Here is a 20,172-nt window from a genome sequence, read left to right on the forward strand (position 1 = left end):
ATCTAGATTATTTCCTAGAGCAGTTGTTGTTATTTCTAGCAGCTGAGGTCACTTAGATAGTAATCAGCCCAGAATTTCAGTCACAAAATCCAGGAACTGAATTTAAGCTCTTGTTGTATCAAGTCCCTGGGTAAATTGGCAGGCGAGGGTGGCATCGTTATGAGCGGTTTCAGGAAACCTGAATTTATGGCTGAATGTGTTCACACCTTATTAACTATAAACCCCCAACCTCTGTTTTCTTAATCATCATCAGACATCATCCAAAAAATCAGAGCATTGTCTTTACCTTCCCAGGATTAAATTCAATTCAGCAGATGTTTTTTAATATAAGATATAATTCCTCTTATAGTCTAAATGAGTAGAAAAAGCTAAAAGCAATTTCAGTAAAATTGTAAATGTAGGGGGATGGCAGGGTTTTTTTGAGTACTCAGATAAAGGTAACTTTTCTCTATTAAGAAAAATAAAAGAACCTGGTTGTAAGACTTCTGTTATAAGAGATATCTGGTAAAATTTTGGCAGGGGCTATAAGTGTAAAGATGCTCAGTAGATAATTTCTTAATAACACTCTTTTCTCTGTTACTTTATTCATTTCTAAATCACCCTTGGTTAGTCTTAGAAAATTGTATTAGTAGACATTTAAGGGTCCTAGAGGTACGAATATACATTTTCAAACAGGCGTTCTTTACTCCAAGAAAACTCTTTAAGTGTAGTCAAAAAAAGGGACAATTTATCTGGGGAAGGACCAAGGAGAGAATAAGAATTGCTGGACAGATTTCAGAGTTTTGTTTTTTGGTGCCATGGAGAAGCTTGGGTGAGTCTGGGCATACCCTGAAGAAAGCATTTTGCCCCTGTCCCTTTTCTTGACCACTGGTCACTTTAAAATCCTGTAATGCATTAGCCACCTTATCCAAGTAATGGCTACAGCCCCAGAAACAGTTTTTGTGGAATAACCATCTCCTCACCCCAAGCAAGCAAAGATCTGAGTCACCCACGTCTCCCTGTCCAAATAAAGGGCCTTTAAGCGCCTTCAGATTGGTTGCCATGAGAGGAAAGTTTCCTTGCTTCTGGCCCAGGGGTGAGCCACGTCACCTCTCACACACATGAGGTCTCCTGTCTCCAAGGGAAACAATAGCTCTCCCCAGTGTACTCCAGGTGAAAGTACTGCTGAGAACCGAGTGTCTTAGGACTGGCTGTTCCTGAGCAGCTATTCATAGGAGACAACGGATTGATTTACACAGGGGAATAGTTAAGGTAATGAGGTAAATAATTGCCTCCTCATTGGGGCTTTTACCAGCCAGAACAACTCTGCAACCACAAACTCCCCTTTGTGTGCTGTTGCTGCCTGCCATTAGGTGATTTGCTTGGCAGCTGCCTGGGAAGGCAGAGTTCTTGCTTGGGAGCTGGGCTGAGGTCATCCCTGTGGGAGATGAGCTACAGACATTGTATGTCTTGATGCAGGAGAAAGAATTCAGTGCAGTGGTGCTTATTAACCTCTGCTGGAATTTTGGGCTTGTGAGTCACTTGTTATTTCTATAATGGAAGGCTTTGGCTGTTTGCCATTTGAATTTTTTTTTCCCAATCCTTTTTGTGGTATCACTCTGTCTATAAAGAATTCTTACTTTCCATTCCTCGAGTACATAGCACCAATTAAAGACTAAATCAAATGGGCACGTACTATAAATTATAAACATGTTTGTTTTGTGCTTGAAAATTAGAAGAATATTGGTGACTGCTCCTTTTTCTTAGCCATGAGCTATATTTAAAAAACTCTTCTTCTTCCATATCCGTCATTAAAAAAAAAAAAAAAAAAGGCAACAACAAAAACTGGTAGGCCTCAAGCTAATATACCCCTTTGTATCTGGAAACCACTAAAAAAATTGTTTATTGTAATGATGATGACTCAGAGAAACCTGGGAGTCAGTGCTAATTTGGGTCATAATGGGCGTCTGTCTGTAAGTGCTGCGGTTGACCTGCCTTAACTTCTTATTATCATTAGGAATAAATATGTACATTTTAAATATTTTACTTAATTTCTGGTTTGCCACAAGTCTTGATATTTTTTCCTTTGTGGATTTTTCTTGGGTCTCAGCAAAGCAGCAACTGATCGTTTCCTCTTTCCCCCCTGATATGTAGGTAAATGGCTGTCTGCTGGACCCCGTGCCTCCTGTCCTGGTGAGGAAAGGATGCCAGTCATTGCCTAGTAATATGATGGAGACCTCCATCGATGAAGGATTGGAGACAGAAGGAGAGGCTGAGGAAGACCCCAGCCATGCCTTTGAAGCATTTCAGTCAACCCGCAGTGGGCAAAGACGGCATACTCTGTCAGAAGGAACCAGTCAGTTGGTCGTGATGCCTGGTTCAGGTAAGGTGTAGGATAAGTAATAGGTTACATCATCACAGCATTGTCTCACATTCCAATCACCAAGAAATATTAATAGTACCAAACACTTCCTAGAATTTAATGTATATCTTATAATTTCTGGACCAGATTCAGCAGGCTTTAGGATTAGGCCTGCTCAGCAGCTAAGATTAAAATGAAATGTCTCTGTACTGCCTCCCCTAACTCCTGGGTTTCATCTGAGTGCCACATGATGCATCCAAGACTGGCTCTTTCAGAGTGGCAGAGATCTTATGGGTGCAGGTTGTGGAGTGTTTTCCCTCACTAAATTCAAAGACAATTAAATTTCAGCTCTTGCTCCCTGTTCCGGTTTGCTAATGCTGCTGTTTTGCAAAACACCAGAAATGGATTGGTTTTTATAAAGGGGGGTTATTTGGTTACAAAGTTACAATCTTAAGGCCATAAAGTGTCAACAGTAGGGTACCTTCACTGGAGAAAGGCCATTGGCATCCAGAAAACCTCTGCTAGCTGGGAAGGCACATGGCTGGTGTCTGCTTGCTCCCAAGTTGTGTTTCAAAATGGCGTTCTCCAGAATATCAGCATCAGCTTTCAACAGCCATCTTCAAAATGTCTCTCTAAGCGCTCCGAGTTTTGTTTGTCAGCTCTTTTATATGGCTCCAGTAGTTTAATTAAAACCCACCCTGAATGGATGGGGTAACATCCCCATAGAAATTATCCAATCAAAGATCTTGTCCACAGTTGATTGAGTCACATCTCCATAGAAACAATCAGTAGGTTTCAACCTAATCAACACTAATATGTCTGCCCCCACAAGATTGCATTAAAGAACATGGTATTTTGGGGGACTTAATACATCCAAACTGGCACACTCCCCAAAAGTTCCAGTTCAGGTAAAAAGTTTCTGAGGAAAAAAATGCTTTGATTGGTTATTTAGGACAGTGTAGCTGTCAGGGCTCAAGCTGGTTATGCTTTGTATCCCATGTTCAAAGAAGATGCTGTTGCCATTGGTTGAATCTGTTTTGTTTTCTCTTCCAGGGAAAATTTTCTCCATGAGTGACAACCCCTCCCTTGATAGTGTGGACTCTGAGTATGATATGGGGTCTGTTCAGAGAGACCTGAACTTTCTGGAGGACAACCCTTCCCTTAAGGACATCATGTTAGCCAATCAGCCCTCAGCCCGCATGGCATCGCCTTTCATTAGCCTGAGACCTGCCAACCCAGCCATGCAGGCCCTCAGCTCCCAAAAACGCGAGGCCCACAACAGGTCACCAGTCAGCTTCCGAGAGGGCCGCAGGGCATCAGATACCTCCCTCACCCAAGGTGACTGCTTTCTCTTCTACCTTTTCAAATTCTTATCTATAGGAATTTAGGGGTTTGGGTGCCACATTGGTTTCACACCTTTGATCACTGAGAGGCCTTGTGCTTTATTCCCACTGTTGGGTTGTTGTATTTTCTTTCAGGAATTGTAGCATTCAGACAACATCTTCAGAATCTGGCTAGAACCAAAGGAATCCTAGAGCTGAACAAAGTGCAGCTGCTATATGAACAAATAGGATCAGAAGCAGACCCTAATTTGGCACCACCTACTCCTCAGCTACAAGACCTTGCTGGCAGCTGCCCTCAGGTGGGTGCTCAGGCGCTTCCCACAATGGCCCTGAGGGTAGGAAGCAGGAATTTGTCCTAAAGATGTGTCATTTTCATTTAGAGGATTTACTCCAGTCCTGGAGAAAATAGGTTCTTCTGGAAAGCCCACAGCCTGAAAGCTTTCCTTTTGGCTACCACCCGGCACTGAGAGGTTAGACGCATCCACAGTAGCCCCAAGTGCCCAGTACTACATGGAGGGCCGGGCATTCCCAAGCTGGTTTTTTGGCAGATTTTATATGGATTTACTACCTCTGTAGCCCCCCACTCCGTCCCTCCCCACACACAAATTAAAAATCATAAATTTCATCCAAGTGGAAAGTGTTTTTTTGCCACTACTTTGATGTGCTGTCACTTCCTTAAATATTATATGTGTATTCTTCATGCTAAAAATAGAAAAATATTGCTCTTTAGCCAATAAATGTTATTCTGAGCCTCTTCCTGGCGCATCAAGGATATTACAGTATCAGAGCCCACAGGAAGGTGATGGCCTCCTGGCAAGACCGTGAGCCTTGGCCCTTATTATACATGTGTAAATGTTCTGCAAATAAATGAACCCTCAGCTGGCTATAGTTATGTAAAAAGATTTTGAGAATTAAGTTTTATAAAATCAGATTTCCTCTTGGACATTTGCAAAGGTGCTTAAACTAAGAATTGAGACTTTTTCTCCACATGGAGTAGTAAAAGTTTTCAACTCTTTTCTTCTCAGGAGGAAGTTTCTCAGCAGCAGGAAGGCGTCTCTCCTCTCCCTAATAGCGTGCATCCTCAGCTTTCCCGACGGCAAAGCCTGGAGACCCAGTACCTGCAGCACAGACTCCAGGTGGGGGCCTTCTTGTTCTTCCAGCTCCCCCTTCTCTTCCAGAATCTGCCATTCCACAGAGCAGAAACCCGTTCTACTTGGCATTTATTTTTGCTGCTTTATGGCTCTGCACTTGTAGTTTCTAGAAACACATTCAGACCTAGTCTTATGCTGTATTGGCAGTGAGAAAGGATTTGTCCTCAGGCCCCAGAAAAGGATGTATCACTGAATGGTAGAAAGAGGTAATGTGGTTTTGTTGTTTCTAATTTTATGCCTCTTGATAAAAGAAATGGAAATCTGGAGTCTGCAGAATTTTAACATCAGCTCTCAACATTGGTACATGAAAATCTTAAAAACTGATGTGATATAGATCCCAAAAAGAATGAATCATTCATTCATTTAGCAGGAACTGTGACTTTTGCCATAAAGATTTACTTCCACTTTTCTCACTGTTTTTAAACCCCGTGAATCCTCACAGTCCTAGAGCAGTTTCAGAAGTGGAAAACTGAAATAGATCAGAGCTGAGGTGGGTTCAGGCCTCCTGACCCAGTGCTTTTGTGCCCCAGGTCTCTACCGGGGTCTCAGTGAGCAGGCATCAGTCCCTTCATCCTGTGTGACTCGGGAGGAGACACTCAGATTCGTCCTCCAGGCCCAAGCATAGTCTGCTGACGGCATCCCAAGTGACAGCACGTTGTCATGCGTGTGTTGTTTCTCTGCTCTTCCAGAAACCCAGCCTTCTGTCAAAGGCCCAGAACACCTGTCAGCTGTATTGTAAAGAACCACCCCGGAGCCTTGAACAGCAGCTACAGGAACACAGGTGAAAGGGGGGCATTGGCCAAAAGTCACTTTCTTTTACGGGTGTCTTAAGAATGCTGGGTGTGTTGTCATTTCCCACTCCTTTATGCCTCTGATAGGAAAGTGGATTTTTGATGTGGGGGCTGCAGTCTTTGTAAGACATGATGGCTCAGTGGGATATTCCTGTATCCATAGAATATGGACCTGTCAGGGAATAGCAGCCCTAAAACATGCCTTGTTTTCCTTTTCTTCTAGCATTTAAGCTTTGGGATATAAATAGACCTAAGCATTCAGAATAGTGACCTGATATAATTTGCAGGGGTGATATAGCAGAGGCGGCCTCGTCCTCCCTTAGAGCAGTAGCCCCATGGCTCACTGTGATGGCCAAGATAGAACTACCCTAATTCATCAACCTTCAAACACCTGCAGAGGCTAAAGTGTTAGCTCCCCTTCTGAACACACCAGATGGGAATCAGCCTCTCACTTCATAGGGAGGAAAACCCAAAAGTCTTAGAGAAAATGAATGAGTTGCTTACTTTAGGACTGAGGGATCAGTCAGAGGGGTTAGAGAGGTGGGCAAAAACTGAGCTTAGGTTTAAGAAACCAGACACCAGTTGTACCTGCTCCACCTTGCTTGTCTGCCAGGGGCAAGAGAGAAGGGGTGAGGGTGGGGGGCTGATGCTAACAACTGATACTTGATTTATGTTAAAATTGCCATCACTGGAGCAGATTTAAAATTCTTCCTTTTGTTGTTGTCAATTCAGGCTCCAACAGAAACGACTCTTCCTCCAGAAGCAGTCTCAGCTGCAGGCCTATTTTAATCAGATGCAGATAGCAGAGAGCTCCTACCCACAGCCAAGTCAGCAGCTGCCCCTTCCCCACCAGGAGAGTCCACCACCCTCACAGCAGTCATCGCCATTCAGCCTGACCCAGACCCTGAGCCCTGTCCTGGAGCCTTCTGAGCAGATGCAGTACAACCCTTTCCTCAGGCAGTACCAGGAGATGCAGCTGCAGCCCCTGTCCTCCACACCAGCCCAGTTGCAGCGGCCGCCGCCACCACCTCCACCACCTCCGCCGCCACCTCCGCAGTCAGGGGCCGCCCCAGCCCCCTTACAGTTCTCATATCAGACTTGTGAGCTGCCGAGCGCTGCTTCTCCCGAGCCAGACTACCCCCCTCCCTGTCAGTATTCCATGGACGGAGCCCAGCCGAGTGGCATGGCAGTGCCAGACTGTCCCAGGAGCTCAGGACTGCAGGAGGCCCCCTCCAGCTACGACCCTTTGGCCCTCTCGGAGTTACCTGGACTCTTTGATTGTGAAATGCTAGAGGCTGTGGATCCGCAACACAATGGTTATGTTCTGGTGAATTGATTTCAGCATAGGAAGTGAGGTGGGTCAAGTGAAGGAAGTGTGTATTTCTATTTGTATTCCAGCCTTTTAAACTTAAAGCTTATTTTCTTGCCCTGTCCCTAATGGGGAAAAATCAAGTTGCCCAACTGGAATCAAAGGGCCTGGCTGGGATGGATGTGGCTCTGTCCCACTACAAAGGCTCCTGGCCCTGTCCCACCACAAAGTTTTCTGTGGCAAGTGCTGGAACATAGTTGTAAGCTGAAGATCATGCCCGTGGGTCAAGTGGAGAACGCTTTCAAGGGAGGCACCAATAAATGTTTATAAGAAGAGGATACTGAGACCTAGGTTTTGTGCCGAATTACAGCAGTTCATTATTGAGGGAAACCTTGGCCAAAAGCAGGAAAAATGTGTGCCGTTGCATGTGTTTTCATATATATATATATATGTAAAGGAGAAAAAGGCAATATGTTTCACTGAAGCAGAACAGCAACAAGTAAGCGTAAAAGCAAATCAAGAATACATAATGAAATTTGATGCACAGGAAGTAAAGGAACGTTTATACTTTGTCATTGACTTATAAGTTCTAAGCTGCTGATGCAAGATTTCCCCAAGGCTGTCGCAAAGCAGTGGAGCCTGAGCTTTGTTTTGGGAGCCACTGAATGACAGCAGGTACTGACCCCTGAGACTAGCAGCCATCTGCACATGGGAGCAAGAGACACCTCTTGAGAAGGTGCCCCTGGGCTCAGGTGGCAGCTACTCGTGCTCCAAAGATGGCACCTGTGGAACCAGTGGGGACCACACGGTGGAGACGGGGTGGGCAAGAAACTCCAGAAGCCACCATGAGCACCAGCCCTGGGCCAGAGGAAGACAGGCTCTTCTGCCCAACGGTCTCTTGTAGAGACTTATGGTTTGGAAGAAGCTAGTCTCCAGAGGACCCTATTATCTCTTTTAAAATGTAATAACTACTCTAACTTTACACTAAATGTTGCTAGTAGTTTACTGAGCTTTGTATATTTGGACAGTTTCCTGTAGGGCTTAGAAATTTTAAGGATAAGAAAAAAGAACTTTTATCTCCCATATGAAGTGGTAGTGCTGTGCCTTTTTTCCCCCAGATCATGCTTTAATTATTTCTTTTCTGTAGAATCCAGCAGTTTTCCATATATGTCAATGCTAAATCCAAAGTCACTTCAGAGTTTGTTTTCCACCATGTGGGAATCAGCATTCTTAATTTCCTTAAAGTTTTGACTTATAATAAAATGTTAAAGTATTACAGCAATAGTCAAAGATCCACAGATGTGTTAACCATTTAAGCAGATCATCTGCTAAACATGGTATATTACTAGTACGACTTAACCTTTAACCCTTATAATTCCTGGAAGTAAGATAAAAATTGATGCTACAGCTACTTAACAGTATACCTAAAATAATGAGTAACCTATCATTAGGACAGTAACATCCAAGTGTTACAGATTCAGTATTATTTACAAAGGTTATCATTTCGGTCCTTTAGAATGGCTCATCCTCTCAGCAGATTAATGCGTTAAGCACAAAGCATCTTCCATAAAGCACAAAGAAGAGAGATACTGCACTCATGCTGCATCTCGAAAACACCTTTAAGTTGCCTTTCCTCTTTGTAATAAATGTCTGAGCAGGTGAGGAGATGCATGGAAATTCTAAGGCGTTTCATTCTGGCTACCCCAGCCCAGCCCCTACTCACCATGGTAACTCAAGCAGTCCTGTTGCTGCCAGAAACTGACTGGGGTGGGCCCTGGGTGTTTGTTAGCAAGAAAGGTTAGTGTGAAGAACTGTCATTTTTGTGATTTAACAACATTCAGTGAAAAGCCAGGAAGAATGAATTATGTTCCTTCTATGGATTATTTATTCCTCCTTGTGCTTGAAATTAATGATTTCATGAAATAGATAAAATCATTTAAGAGTAACAGAATGTTAATTAGAACTGTCCTTGACTTGGGGATCCCATTCGAAGATACCACCAAATTTAAACTGGGAGACATTTGTTAACACAGTTAAAAGTACTTTATATTCTTAATTTGCTAAATTCTGACTCATGCTTTTTGTTTTTTGTTTGTTTTGTTTTGGTATATTGATCTCTAATCTGTTTCAAGTCTTTGCAAAACAAGTCAGTTATAAAACGGCTTGGTTTGTTTATACCGAAGAAGGATGTTTTCCCCAAATATTCTACAGAAGTGGTGTAATATTTATGAAATTTAAATGCCTCCCAGTTTGAAAATGGGAGTCGTTAATTTCAGAATTGCAGGAATAGCACGATTACAAATTTGCATTAACCCCTGCCCCCCTAACAAAGTCATGAGCTGCTTAGCCCAGGAAGCCAAGGAGCTATGTCAGGACAGCTAGGCCGACAGATGAGGGATAAGTGGTGAGGCAGTCAGAAGGTTAAAGGACCCAGTTGTAGAAATGGGGAAGCCCCCAGCAGTGAACCAGGGCTGTTAGAAAACGACAGGCGTAGCTGCCTGGGCACTCACCTGGAGCATAGCAGGACCCTTCTGCTGAAGCCCTTCACCAAAACCTAAGCTCCTGTGTGCTTATCTCATTTATTTCAGGCAGAAATCAATAAATTCCTTAACCCATCTGTATTTCCTGACATGTCCCCTGGTGAGAGAAGACTGGTTCTGCTGGTTGGTTAGCTGCTTTCCCAGCGCTGTGCCATCTCTGTCGCTCTGCCCCTAACCAGTGATATGTGTAAGCGTCCACGCAGTTCTCGCTCCATAAATGCTCAAGTAACACTATGAAGCCTTGGTACCACTCTTCGTATGAGAGGCGACTTGGAAATAATGACTCTTTCCAGTCTGTTTCACATTAGCTGTGTGTACACTACTGTATGATAATCATTAGCTTTATTATCTTGTAAACCAGGCTCCTCTGAAGAGACTTTGGTGAGATGAACATGAGGTAAAAATTTCATTCGGCAAAAAGTGCAATATGTGTGGTACTTCTTTATTTTTTTGTTTATGTTCTTTTTTTAATCCAGGGGTATTAGTCTGCTTTGGGGAAAGTGCACTAGTTTGGCAATTTCCAGTTGTGCAAGTGTGTCTCTAGTATTTACATGCAACTGATATGCTGGTCCCTGTAAGGCAAATGTATTATGTTAACATGTGGAAAGAGGGCAGGATTCCGTTTGTAAATTTCTCCCGACCTACACTGACCATCTCCAGCAGCTCCCTCTCCACCTCTGCCCGTCCTAGGCCTGCACTGCCTTTTTCTACCCGGGGAACAGAGAATGGGCCAGAAGGCTTTCTACACCAGCAACCCTCCAATCTCCACTTCATGGGGAACAGCCGGGGCCCCATCAAGGAGGAATAGGAGGTGGGACAAGAAGATTCCTTTAGTTCTAATATGATCAAAAACCCTTCATTTCTTAGACTGTGCCACCCAGGAAAGGCAGTCAGTGGTCCTTTCTTCCCCTGAAATAAATAACTCCTCCTGAGCTTTTAAACTCGGTGAGGTGGGACTGGCAGGAGCCTGGGATTGGGACCAAAGTCACATCTCCCATTCCCTGCACCCTTGTGACGCTGGCCCTGGAGTAATTAGGTCCCGTGCCCCAGGGAGGGCGGACGACCCAGCGGGGAACTGGGCTCTCCCACTGCTGCACCCACTGGGTGTCAGTGGTTCCCAAACGCAGCTAAACTCTTGAGAAAAAAGTGTTCTCCAGTTGTTAAGAGTTGGGAAGAAGGGTATATCCTCAGCTAGAGGAATTAGGTGATGGACTAGAAGCTGAAGAAAGGCGGAAAGAGCAGCTTCCAGGGAGAGATTTTTGGTAATTGGCCCCAGAAGTGTGGTCACTGGTGCACCGCTGGTTAGGAGCAGGCAGCTCGGAGCATGTGGACACAGTGACGTGAATGAGGCTTCCTTTGTGGGGTCCTCCAATCTCTAGTCAAACCCCAGGTACTTAAATATTGGAGTCTATGTTGGGGTCAGAGTTTTTCTGCTCTGGATTACATTTAAAAGCCTTTATCAACAGGTATACTTATGCTCCATAATGGCTTAAAGAAAATCCATACTCTAGGTAACTTTTTCACATTCCTCCTCCTCTACCATACTTCTTGTCACTTGACAGTATTGGGCCCAGTGAATTTCAGAATCCCCGGGCCGGGTCTGACCTCCGCTGCACTCTGTCCCCCTCCACCGGCCGCCATCACTGCCTCCTCGGTAGCCACCTGAGCCGCTCGGTCTCTTTCTGCCTGGACATCAAAGGCAAAAACTGGAGAGCAAACATTAAGTTGGAGTAATTGTATAGGCAGGAATCTTTGATCATTTTGTTGTTTGGGAAATTTTTACAGAACCTATCTTAGTCGATGGTGGAAGACAAGAGCAGTATCATCTGCCTGTTTCTAAACTGGAGAAAAGACATTTTAAAAAATGTATACATCGCCTCTGACAGGTTCAGTACATAAAACATGGTCCTCTCCAGGCTGTGGCCCCAGGGAGGGGATGGTGATTATAGAGCCCTTTTTGTCCCCCAAAGTGGGCTCCCCAGCTCAGCCCCTGAAGGCAGAGAGATGAGCTATTTAAGTGACCTTTCAAAGGCCCCTTTGGGCCCTGGAGTCTCTGAGCTCATGGTACCCTATCCCGTATTTGTTTTACTTTTTCCCAATTAAGGTAGCCTGGTTGATTTGAGAAGACTCACCACTGCCCTAGTTGCACAGCCACCTTATATCCACATTTTATCTGGGCAGATTTCAACACACTTGGCAGATTTGGGGCACATCCTATTACATACATTGAGAAATCGGCAGAGGAGTTCAGTACTGCCCACCGTTAACCAATGATAGTTTTGATGGTTCCTACCCAAATACTCCATTTGCCTGTCCTAAGGGAGCAACTGCTTACATTTCTACCAAGCACCTGCACAAGTAATCTCCCGTTACCCTCACAACAATGCTATGAATTTAGCTGGGCAGATACTGTCCTTGATTTTTACAGCTGAGGAAACCAAAGCTCTCAGAAGTTTCCATGAGCCGTCAAAGGTCACAGAGCTCGTGGGTGGAGAGGCTGGGACAAGGCTGGGTTTGCTGGTTTTCTGTGCTGCTTCTCCTCCTCCCCAGTAATGGCAAACAGCTGTATCAACACAGCCCTCCTGGTTAAGCACTGGGTGGATGTGATACTGTCCCCCCAACCTTATTCTCGACTTCACAGTGTCCTGGCTTGGGGGAGCAGTGCTCTCCAGGTGACAACTGCTGGTGTCCAGGGCGACCAAGAGCAGCCCTCCTTCACCTCAGAAATGTCTCGTTTTCCAAGTTACCCAGTAAAGCAAGTTCCTGTAGAAGAACACAACCCTCCTTCATCACCAAGGGGCCAGACCACCTGGACTCGGCCCACACTGCAGGCCAACAGACTCAAACCCAAGAAGGGGCTGCTCAGAGAAGAATCACAAAATGGGCCTGGGTTCTGACAGGTGGAGAAACATTTTTTTACAGTTGTTAAGTCCCATCAAGAAGAAATGCTGATTAGCTACTTTAGGGTTGAGAAAAATAACATGCTTTGAGTATTTTCTCTTTTCAGAGGCCAAAGGGTGGTGGGGGTGGGGGGGGTTAAAATAGAAGTACAAAACAACATCCTGGAAACTATTGACCCCAGACTGGAGTATAGTGTTAAATTAGCAAATACAGATAACCGGGACTTGCCACTGGCTGTGTGATGCCTATCTGTACAAGAATTGCTCAATCCAGAAATCCAAGTGGTGTTGCCTTCCCCCTACTGATCATAAAGGAAATCTGCCTTCACTATAGTCTTTGAAGGGAAAGAAGCCAAGAGGAAAAAGTTTTCTTTGGGGATGACAATGTAAGAAGCAAAAATTGATAGAGAAATATTTGCACTTTGTAGAAAGAGCCAAAATATTTGCTGTTTCTGCAAGGGAGGAAGGGTGGTCTTTGCTAGATGTTTGATCTGTGAAAGAGTTACTTTTGATAAGTTAATCTAATTGTAGTCATTTTTTTCTGTGTGCTTTTTTTAAATTACTAAGAAAAAATCAGTGAGTTCAATAGCTTTGGTATTGAGTGGAATCATAATAACACCAATGTGAAAAAATCAAAATATAATCTGTTACTCAGTTGGAAAAATTGCCTAAAATGTAGTCTAATAAATGATCATTGTACCAAATGATAATTTAAATGGAGTAAGTGTCTGCAAGGAAAAAAAATGTACCATTTTCATGTTTCCGGCCCTCTTGATTTAAAATAAAAACTTGTTTTTCTAAGAGCCTGGGTGTCTGAATGTCAGGCGAATGAGACTGGGCCTTTATCTCACCAGGTCGTGGGTGGAATTTTACAAGTATGGAAGGTGGCTGTGTTCTTTGAGCTCTGGTGCTCATTTCAGACTGGAGAAAAGGATAGCGGATAATAATGTTCTCATTGACGTCAGCTGGGTAAGTAATACCTTGCTCTGAACTCGCCCAAGTACATGTTAGCCACTGCGGAACGCTGATGGGAGCCTGCTCACCCCAGCCTCCTTGCGGACAAGGCCCGGAGGGTTCAGCCTGACACTAACCCCACTTCCCAGTCTTGGGGCAAAGCTTGTGGGACCAGGGTTCCAGGTGGCGCCCCAGGACAAGGAAGCTGCAGGTCTCAGGGTGGAAGCAGGAGGAGCCCTGAAAGCCAGGGAGCCTGAAAAACAACACTGCTACTTAATTTAAGATGTCACATCTTCCTTGAGGTCTGCAAATGGCCTCCGTGCTGCTCACGCGCACACTGTGGACCCCTCACAGGAACAGGCACCCTTCTGAGACGCAACTCAGTGCCCTCAAGGGTGCTGGGGAGTATTTGCCATGGAAGTTGGGGCTGCTCTCAACCAATGGGGGCTTGTTTCAGCGCCAGACCCTCAGTGAAAGGGCAATATTAAATCCTACTTTCTGGCAGCAAGTTCAACTAGGATTTGGTTTCACACAGACTGTTCCATTTGTCAAGGGAGCATTTGACTGAGCATGCTATAGAACTGAGGCAGTTCCAAATTGAGGACTCAGCTGCCCACAGTGGAAGGAGGGAGGGTAGTTACAGGCAGAGTCCACAGAGACTGCAAAGGGCGGGGGGGGGGGCCTCCCCAGGGCTCGTCCTGTGGCCCCAGCACCACTTACAGGAGCTTAGTCCTGCCTCTAAAACAGTGGTCCTTGTTTAGCTGTGCAAAAATTAAGTATCACTGAGTTTCCACTGAGTTTGGTGCGTGTGGAAAGCACTCATTTCAGTCATGATGTTTGCAAACTTTTCCCTTTCCCACCAAAATTTCTACATCATCTTTATCTTGCCAAAAACAACCCTAGTGCCCCAGGCAAAAATAACAAGCCTTGCCAGCAGAAACTGACCAGAACTTCAGCAGCCAGTCGGGCCCCTGCTCTCCACAGACCCCAGAACATCCTCCTGTCAGGCTGTAGCCTTTGAGAGCCAAAGACTCAGCACAGCACAGAGGGAGACTGGGGCTGGGGACCTGAGCTCTGGCCACAGGGTCTCTGCCTGCTGGGCTTGGGGCTAGGGCTCAGGGTGCAGTGTCTGCGGTGCCCCTCACCAGAGCCACTCCACCCCCTCACTTCTATTCAAGGCACTGCTCCAGGCCCCAAGTTCTGCTCTTGGGGATTTGCAACTTTTTATCCCGCTGGGTCATTACCTGAAGGATCACAGATCCCTTTGACACACTGATAAAACGCTATGGACACTTGCCCAGTCATGTATCTGGATCCAAAAACCTAGAGAAGGGTGGGTCCTAGACCCCCTGAAGCTCTCCCATGAGCCCAGGTTAAGAACCCCTGACTTAGAAGAGAGAGAGCATTGGTGGCACCATCTGCAATTCTTTGTCTCAGAGTTGAGTTCTTGCAGGGACCCTCCCTGCTAAGGATGTTGTAAATCTTCCCTGGGTGGATCCAGGTTACAGAGGGGGGGATCCCTGCTCGGCCTGCATCCCAAGGGCACTGTGGGAGAAAGTTCTGGGATTTGTGCACTAAATCCTGGATGCCAGGTGGCTACCAAGGAAACATCACCTTCACAGGCCACAGCTGCTCTGCCCTTCTCACTGCAGCCCAGCCAGGGACATAACTTCAAAGTCAGGAGGCTGAGCAGCTCTGTCATGATGGACTGTTGGGCACAGATAACACTGTGCAATGTCCCTGGGAAGACAGAAGAGGGCCTGACTGAAGCTAAGGGGTTGGACCCTCACCTCAGGCTCAGAGCCATCACTGGCAAGTTACCTGATCCCACCCAAGTACAGACCTATGATCACAAAGCCACCAGGACCAAACCAGACGGCTGGGTCAGACAGAGCAGGGAGCTCTGTGTGCCTCCAGCCATTTCATCTTCCCAACAAGCCTTCCTGCCCTGGTTGTCACAACTCGAACATTAAAACGGAAACTCTCTGGATCTACAGTTGGAAACAGCCCTATGGACTACCAATACATCCCTTTGTATGGGTTTGTAGGAGGTTTTCCTAGGGGGAACTGACTCAGAACTTATCTGAAATAGGCCAAGAGAATTTTCAGGCTGGGCTGAGCACACACAGGGCCAAGCCAAGTGAGGTACCTGGAAGGGCAGAGGGAGGACAGATGCCCTGGGGGAGCCAGGCCCCCAAGAACTAGCTGGACAGAAAACTTGGGCCCAGAGAAAACAAGGGGTTCAGCCTCTCAAAGGCAGAGCTGAGTCACTCTCCACCTCTGGCAAGCTGTGAGAGATTTCTGACTCAATGTTCCTCAAAGAGAGGACAGAAAATAATGGGCCTGAGATGCCCAAATGAGGCATTGGTTGGAAAGTGGGATGCACTGGAATCAGGAAAAGCCACTGCAGCATTTCCTGGTGGAAGTCCCCTCAGTTCACAGCCTCATTTGTCCCAACTAAGACTCAGGAACACAGATCTGGCTGACTTATCTCCCAGGTCAAAATGAGGTTCGAAATGCAGCCTTGTATGGTCCTGCCTGGTAAAATAAAGAACCCAGAAGACACTCCCCCAGACCTCTGGTGGCTAGTCCCAGGATCGCACCTATACAGGGCTTGCTTTTTAACTTAACTCATGACTGTCCCATCAGTGGACACAAAAAATGGTTGCTTAGTGCCTGTGAACTCTCGTCACAGATTTAAAACTGCATACCCTCTCCTGAGCACCCACTCCAAGTTTAGAACCAAGAATTTTGCCCCAGAATTTCTTAGTTCTCAGAGTTCTGGGAAGCACCTGCCATGGCCACCACACATATAAGAACATCCCTGAGAATCTGCTTCCACCTAGGCCAAGCTCCTGGGAGGAGGGTGGAAGGGCCTGGGGGAGTCTTTCTTTACCTAGAGGACTGCTCAGTCCCTAGGCTCCACAGAGGAGCCGAGAGGCCAGACACTGCTCCAGCTGACCCTGTGACCAGCCCATTGACCTCTGGGGGCCACTGGGTAAGGGATCGAGCATCTCTGGGCTTTGGCCTCTCCTCCGCTGGACTGGACTCAGGCCTCTTCCTGGGTTCAAGAAAACTACTCCTTTGGCCAAGAGGGTGGCCCTTGTGTCCTTAACCTCAGGCGCAGCCCCGTGGCCTCCGAAGCTGCTCTCAGGAGGATGTGGCCCTCCCTTTCTGAAAGCTGGTTCTAGGAAGGCCGAGGTGCCTGAGCTGCCTGAGCTGCAGAATGGTCCCCTCCTCAGGCTCACCAGAACAGCTTGGTTCACCAGACAGGGCTGGCACAGGACGTAGAGGAGACAAATGCCAAAAAGAGTGGGGCCCAAGTGACTCTCTGAGTTTGTGGGGGAAAAAATGAAAACAGGAAAAACTAGAAGTAGAAACAAAAAAGCAGAGGAGCAAGAGATGCAGAAGATAAGGTCTGAGTGGAGACTTGGTTTGCAGGGGCTGCCTCTAGTTAACATTGTACAGGACAGACAGTGCAGGCAGAGAAGGAAAGGAGGAGGGTGGACTCAGTCCGTGTCTGCAGCTATTATTTATGGACGCCTCACTTGATTTCAGTCTCCAAACCTGAGCTTGGCATGGAGACTAAATGTCCCTCACAGCTGCTCCTTCCTGCAATAACAAGACTGACATCACTGTTGTCAGGGAAATGGTGTTTTGATTAAAATCATGTGACAGCTACTTTGTGATTCAACAAACAAATCCCGTTAACCCTTGCGTTACAGCCATCACAGAGCATTCCATACAGGAGGGAAGTCCCACCCAGCAGAGGGGAGACACCTGGCCCAGGCTGGGAGTGGTTGAGCTGCATGCGGGGTTACAGGGCAGCCAGGACATCCAAACCGCTCTGGCCGTCCTGTGAGGACAGATACGGGAGACCGTGAGAGTAAGAAAGGCTCTGTACTTCCAGGGTCAGTCACGGAGCACAGCAGAACTGCCCCTCTCCCCCTTCCTTGGGGCTGTTCTCTCTCGGGGGCATGGAATGACTCCCATGGGGCCCTGAGGCCAGCCCAGGTCTCTCAACAGCAGGCCTTGGCTGTGACCCCTCCGCAGGCTACGCATCGGGGCAGCGAGGGGTTAAGAACAATCGCTGGTTTGCAATTGGATGACTTCCTGGATCACTCACTTGGCTACTGGTCCCGGACACACAGGGCTCAGCCTGGCAACTGCCAAGTCCCTTTCCATCTCACCCTCAGGCCATTTTCCTTAAGTAAAACAAATGTAGGGAGCACTTGAGTCACGAGTGGAGTCTCACGAGTCGAGTCATGCAGGCAGGGGATTTTCCTGGGTTAAATGAACTGCAGTCTCAGAGGCCTAGAGCTGCCTCAAGACAGACTCCCAGGTCGAGATGACAGGGCTGGGGGGAGAGGCTCACGCCCACCTGAGAAATGCATGGGACAGTACCCATCACCTAGTTTTGAGGATTAAATGAGATTTTTGTCAAGTGCTTGACAAGGCGCCTGCAGTTACTCAGGCTTAAGGAACGGCAGTTATTGTTTCCAGAGCTGTACCCATCACAGGGCCATCTTCAGTCCTGCATGGAGAGGTCCTCAGTGAGCCCACGTTCAATCAGGTGCACACCACACACTTAATGACATGGCCAGTTGGCCCCTAATTTGTAGAAAACTTAACTCCTTTCTTCCCAAGGAAGTCTGTGGTTTAGGCCTAAGAAAATACAACTGTGACTCCCTCTGCCTCAGCCAAGGCCTCTCCCACTAAGGCCAAGTTCTGTAGAGTAGTCAGGGAGCAGAGGACCCTCAGGCATCAGTCAGGGTCCAGGAGCAGTGCAGGCCGTGAGCAGTGCCACCCCCCACCTCCCCCAGTGTGGCCGCTGTGGGGCTGGGCCTGGAGCTGCCTGAACCCGCCACCTGGCAGCTAAGGCCCTGGAGCAGATCTTGAAAAACCCCCAGTGTGCAGCACCGCAGGAAGGAGAGAACATTCTAAGAGGAGTGACTGCAGCTCAGGGCCTGGGTGGCAGGAAAAAGTTTTCATGGCCTCCATTCACATAAAAGAATGGATTAAAATGGCAAAGTTTTTGATGTTAGAACATTCACCAAGCAAACCCACTGGGGTGGGTGTGAGGATACCAAATTCTTCCAAATAAGCTAAATGCCGCCTGACATCAGTGGGGAAGCGAGGTGGTAGGGCCCTCTGCCCACCTTCTCTGACTGTATAAGTAAATCGCCCTCCTCATTAACAGCCCCAGGGCGGTAGCTGGGACCAACTTTGCTGAATTTAAACTTTTTTTTTTTTTTTGGCACATCTTCTCCATGCAAGAGTGGCATCAAATGGGTCCCGTAAAACATTCAGATTATCACATCAACTTGACAAATGATTTTTTTCCTTGAATGCAAATGACCACATGAGAGGAATTACAGCAAATAACTTCCTATGTTCTGGGAAGTAAGGGGAAACAGCCCCGTTCTACTAAACTCTTCCAAACACCACTCTTGTCCCTCGCTCTGTCCTCGCTGTCTGAGATGGAGGGGTGAGGGGATTTACCTCAAGCCACAAGAGTGAGAGAGCTCTGGACAGCCCATCCACACCTTGTAAAACATTCCCAGAATGATGGAAGTGAAACAGGGAAACAGGCTTAAAAAACTTGCTCTCCTGGCCTTTCAAACTGGACACTGCTTCCTCGGGGACAGAGGAAAAGTTACTGCTTCTCACCTATCCTGCTGCAATGCCCTGTTGCACCAGGCCATGCTGACCGCCCTCATCCCATGCCTCAGCCGTGGGTGCAGGATTCAGAGCCTGGCCTTCTGGGGCACTTACCTTCCCAGTGTTCTCTCCAGGACCTCTGGGTCTCAGGAAGTGGTTCTTGTCAGCCCCAGGGGCCCTGGGCGCGTCACTGTCCTTCACAGGAAAATCTAGCTTCTTCAGTCTTTGCGCCACCACTAGAGATATAGACATGGGCGCTGTAACCACCCTGATAGGGCACAACCCTCCTGTGTCCCTCTGCCTGTGCTTCCTAGCCACAGTGCCCTCAGATGTTCTAGCACCGCGGTGGGGTGGTTGAGCAAGCCCTGTGGACATCAACCCATGTGCAGGGAAAGCCGGTTCACCCAGGACCTCCCCGAGGGGCCCTGCCTCAGGAGGCTGACCTCACCTTCCCACAGGACCTTACGACACCCAGCCGTGTGCGCCCCATGTCCTGGTCACTGATGCCTGCAGAGGCCCAACCAAAGACAAGGCCCAGCTACTTGCAGAACTGATATCATCCGTTTAAGAGAACAACACTGGAGGAAGAAATTACTCTGGCTTTTCTACCCAACAAGTAATTAAACTCCCTTCATCCTACAAAACATTTCCATCTCAACTGAACATTATGTAATTTCTTGGAAACAGTGGGTTTGTGGAGGCAAATGGGGAATAGTCAGACTGTTCTAAGTACAAAAAAGGACTGGAGACGTGAATGAGTACGAAAGAGAAAAGCAAGGAATTGGATGGAAACAGGAAAACAAGAAGAGAGTCAAAGGGAAACAATTATATAACATCAGACTGCAATCACTTCGTCAGTTAAATTAAGAACACTAGGTGACAGGTACTTTTCTATTCTACAATTTTATATCCAGGCAGTGGAGAAAAAGGAGGCATAACGGGAGTAGCAATAGAAAAACTAAAAAAAAAAAAAGTGTCAGGAATTTAAGTACACTGAAGGAAAGCAAGCAAAATGCAAGAGGAAAGGAAAAGCACCCAACCTGTCTGACTACCCTGCCCTGCCAGCCCTGGGGGAAATGGAACCAATGTGATTTCTACAGGAAAGCACCAGACTTCCAGTTCACTGACAACACAAACAGTTAATAAAGGTGCAAAACTGTACTAGGAAAGAACTGATATAGC

At 46.8% G+C, this 20,172-nt stretch overlaps 2 protein-coding genes across 8 annotated transcripts in view; one reads left to right on the forward strand and one right to left on the reverse strand.

Moving 5' to 3' along the window:
• The window catches only part of SIK2 (salt inducible kinase 2), a 147,323-nt gene extending 134,382 nt beyond the window's left edge, over positions 1 to 12,941 (forward strand). Inside the window, exons 10-15 of the mRNA XM_037841392.1 lie at positions 2,134 to 2,362; positions 3,395 to 3,679; positions 3,820 to 3,983; positions 4,710 to 4,820; positions 5,525 to 5,616; positions 6,359 to 12,941. Coding sequence (XP_037697320.1) covers positions 2,134 to 2,362; positions 3,395 to 3,679; positions 3,820 to 3,983; positions 4,710 to 4,820; positions 5,525 to 5,616; positions 6,359 to 6,962 — 1,485 coding nt within the window. The 3' untranslated portion in view covers positions 6,963 to 12,941. The remainder of the gene's footprint in view (positions 1 to 2,133; positions 2,363 to 3,394; positions 3,680 to 3,819; positions 3,984 to 4,709; positions 4,821 to 5,524; positions 5,617 to 6,358) is intronic.
• PPP2R1B (protein phosphatase 2 scaffold subunit Abeta) overlaps positions 9,803 to 20,172 on the reverse strand; it is a 47,772-nt gene continuing 37,402 nt past the window's right edge. For 2 of the 7 annotated variants that reach the window (XM_037841400.1, XM_037841393.1), the window contains 2 exons: positions 19,105 to 19,226; positions 9,803 to 11,181 (listed from right to left, as the gene is read on the reverse strand). In XM_037841400.1, the coding sequence (XP_037697328.1) occupies positions 11,116 to 11,181; positions 19,105 to 19,226 (188 nt within the window). In that variant the 3' untranslated portion in view covers positions 9,803 to 11,115. Of the gene's footprint in view, positions 11,182 to 16,691; positions 17,186 to 17,468; positions 17,535 to 17,744; positions 17,864 to 19,104; positions 19,227 to 20,172 lie in introns of those variants that run through there. The other 5 variants (XM_037841401.1, XM_037841394.1, XM_037841397.1 and 2 more) reach the window with 5 other exon arrangements.

This window comes from Choloepus didactylus, chromosome 6 (genome assembly GCF_015220235.1).
Source record: "Choloepus didactylus isolate mChoDid1 chromosome 6, mChoDid1.pri, whole genome shotgun sequence".
In the NCBI taxonomy this organism is placed as follows: Eukaryota; Metazoa; Chordata; class Mammalia; order Pilosa; family Megalonychidae; genus Choloepus; species Choloepus didactylus.